The 3142-nt window shown below is 43.6% G+C and overlaps 1 protein-coding gene across 2 annotated transcripts in view; it reads right to left on the bottom strand.

Annotated features, from left to right (window-relative positions):
- The window catches only part of LOC117886954 (zinc finger protein RFP-like), a 33323-nt gene extending 32001 nt beyond the window's left edge, over window positions 1–1322 (bottom strand). For both annotated transcript variants that reach the window (XM_034789139.1, XM_034789138.1), the window contains exon 1: window positions 870–1322. In XM_034789139.1, the coding sequence (XP_034645030.1) occupies window positions 870–1286 (417 nt within the window). In that variant the 5' untranslated portion in view covers window positions 1287–1322. The remainder of the gene's footprint in view (window positions 1–869) is intronic.
- Between the last annotated feature and the right edge of the window lie 1820 nt (window positions 1323–3142).

Below are 3142 nucleotides of genomic sequence, written 5' to 3'. Positions count from 1 at the left end.
ACTGTTTTGCATCATCCGGGCATTGGGATCTCAACCCAGAATTCCAAGGGGCGGCGGAGACTGCGGGAACTGTGGGATAGCTGTGGGATAGCTACCCATAGTGCAATGCTCCGGAAGTCGACGCTAGCCTCGTACTGTGGACGCGGTCTGCCGACTAGAGCACCTAGAGCATTTTATTGTGTGGACATACACAATCGGCTGTATACAACCGATTTCAATAAAACCGGCTTCTATAAATTCGAACTAATTTCGTAGTGTAGACATACCCTAAGTCTTGGGATATCTGGCTTGTATTCCCAACTCTGCCACTGACCTGCTGTGTGACCTTGGACAAGTCACTTCCCTCTCTACACCTCAGTTTCCCTTCACACCTGTTCTCTTGTCTGCAACCTGCTCAGGGGAGGGATTGTCCCTCAGTGTGTTTTGTGCAGGGCACAGATCTCATTTCAGAGCCGTAAGGGCTGCTGTGATCCAAATAAAAATAAGAACAATTATAAACTATGATACAAATCAGTAATAACAGCCACAGCTTGTAAGTTTCCCTTCTCCAGCCTGAAAGCAGCACTCTCACATAGACGGGCCTGCAGCTCTTGTGACCTCACTGATCATTTAACAGCTTCTATTTCATAAAAAGTTCCCTTATTTCACCAGTGGAAGCTGGGTTTGACAAGGATTCAGCTTCTCACATAAAAGTTGCCCAAGTCAGGTATCTTTAATGACTTTTGTTGTTGTTCATTCTTGTTGCCTTTCTTGCCACTCCGCCAGAACTGCCTGATGCAGGTACACTTGGGACAGGCAACTTGTAGTGAAATTAACCTGTAATTAAAATCCAAAGTTATTGCCCATTAAACTTGACAGCAATTCCCTACCTTGTACTCCTGGACAGCTTCTTCTATGGGAACCACCTTGTGAGCTCTGTGAGTCGGGGATAGATGGCAAACCACACAGATGGGGGTTTGGTCCTTTTCACAAAACAGTTTCAGAGTCTCCCGGTGTTCCCCACACACTCTCTCTCCTCCTGCTCCCTTTGCTGCCTGTAAACTCAGCCGTTTGGCTATTGCTACCATGTTTGCCAGCTGCCTGTTGGGCCTGAGATTTCTCTGTTGCACAGTTTCTCTGCATTGAAGGCAGGAGGCGGCTGTATCGGATCCCTTCCAGTAGTGCCTGATGCAGGCTCGGCAGAAATTGTGCCCACAGTCTATTGTCACTGGGTCCTTAAAATACTCCAGACAGATGGGACAAGTAGCTTGTTCCTGCAGACTTTCCATGGGATTCTCTGCGGCCATGGCTGCCTCTGGACAGTGTAACAGGGTTAGTTTCACTTTTCTGAGCTCAGAAATATGCCCCACCTGCAACACAATTGGGTGTCACCATGTTCCCCTTCCTGGAACTGACTCAGGCTGTTTGCTGAGCTGGGATGAGTTCACTGATAACAAAGTGGTGACTGGTGCCAGCAGGGCAAAGGGGGGCTGGGGAAGATTGGAGGCACCCTGGGGAGGCACCTGGGGGCACCCAGCTTTAACAATTAAAATCTGGGGTGGAACGTGATCACACATGCCACCCCCCATATGCATCTACAGCTCTTTTGATCCTGTGGAGAGTCACTGAGACTTCACGGAACATCAGCAGCCCCCTGTCACAATGTGTTTGCAAGAGCAGGGTCTGTGTGTGTCTAAGGAAGGATAGTCAGGCTAGTGTGTGTGTATCTATAATTTTGCTGTATAATATTGGTGTTTGTTTTTAAGCATTTTTTCTTTATTGAGTGAAATTTTCACAGTTGCAGAATATGATGGGTTTGGAGCTTTGTTTTTAGATTTTTCTCAATTTAAATTTTCACACTTGTGGGAAATTAGTGGGGGATAAAACAATAGCGGGTCAGACTACAATTATTTAATGACAGCAGACACTGAGATTCAAAAAGTTAAAGCTGTATACCATTAAAACACAAATTGTCAACATCACACGTCAAAAGATGCAAAGTAACTCTCCTTAAATCAAACTCGAATAAGTTCTCATGCAGCACGGTTCCTTTTGTGCCTGTCTGTACATTCTGATTATCGTCAATGGAAATATATTGTCATTGGTTTGTGTGTGTAAGGTGAAATCAACATTTATCACCGTTTACTGATCAACTCTAATCCTTCTAAACCTAGTGATATTAAATCCACAGGCTAAAAACTTTGTTAATCTGGAGTCCATGTTTCAAAGGCCTGATTCTCATTTACTTTAAGGCTGCTCTTGCTCAATGTAAACAGGCCTTAATGCAAAGTGTCACCACCTCTCATGATTTTATCATGAGTCTCATTATATTTGGTGCATTTGCTAAAGCCCTGTTACAGGGTTTATTCCTTCACCCTCTCACTTCCCTGGTTTTTCTTGCATGAACAGAGAGCAACAATACCCAAAGTCTGAAGGTTCAAACAATTCGATGTTTATTGGGGTGAACTTCCAGCAAGCTTAAATCCAAGTTCCTTTTTCTTTATTTTCGAATCCCAATTTACTTCCTGTTTGCCCCTAATTTATATAGTAATATTCTCAACTATACCTTAACCAATCATTCTACTGAAATCTGTCTGACCAATCCTAACATATTGTAACAGAATTCTCTAACCAATTATATCCAACTACCCTAATTAACTTACATCTAACAAAATTAATTATTCAGCAGACAGAAAAAAGTAGAGAAACAGACAGATTAACAATAGAAAAGTGGGGGCCATAAAGATAAAACATACAGAAGTGAGGGTTTCACAACCACAGCTACTGAGAAGTGATTTCTTGCCAGACAGGGTGCTATCAAACTAAGCTTTCTTTATCTGGTGGTGATAGGCACTATCAGGACAGGATTGTATTCCTAACAGCCCAATAGCACCTTATTTCAATGTGACTGGTTTGGAATGTGAGGATGTGACCGTTCGCTTCCCAGTTTATGGCTGGCCTCTGCTGCTTGGCCAAAGGCCTTAGCCTAAGAACAGGGCCTCAGACTGTCACAGTAAGGGAAGGCCTTACACAGGCCGACTGTGGTTTTGATTCTCTTTTATACCTCTATAACTAGCTAAATGATAAACATATACCTAAATCCTTGAAGTGTAGGCCTTTACAGACAAGCCAGTAAAGCCCCAGCTCCTGGAAGTGTGTGATG

Source organism: Trachemys scripta, chromosome 14 (genome assembly GCF_013100865.1).
Source record: "Trachemys scripta elegans isolate TJP31775 chromosome 14, CAS_Tse_1.0, whole genome shotgun sequence".
In the NCBI taxonomy this organism is placed as follows: Eukaryota; Metazoa; Chordata; order Testudines; family Emydidae; genus Trachemys; species Trachemys scripta.
Note: the sequence above shows the minus strand (reverse complement) of the source record. Positions and strands in the feature narration are given on the sequence as shown.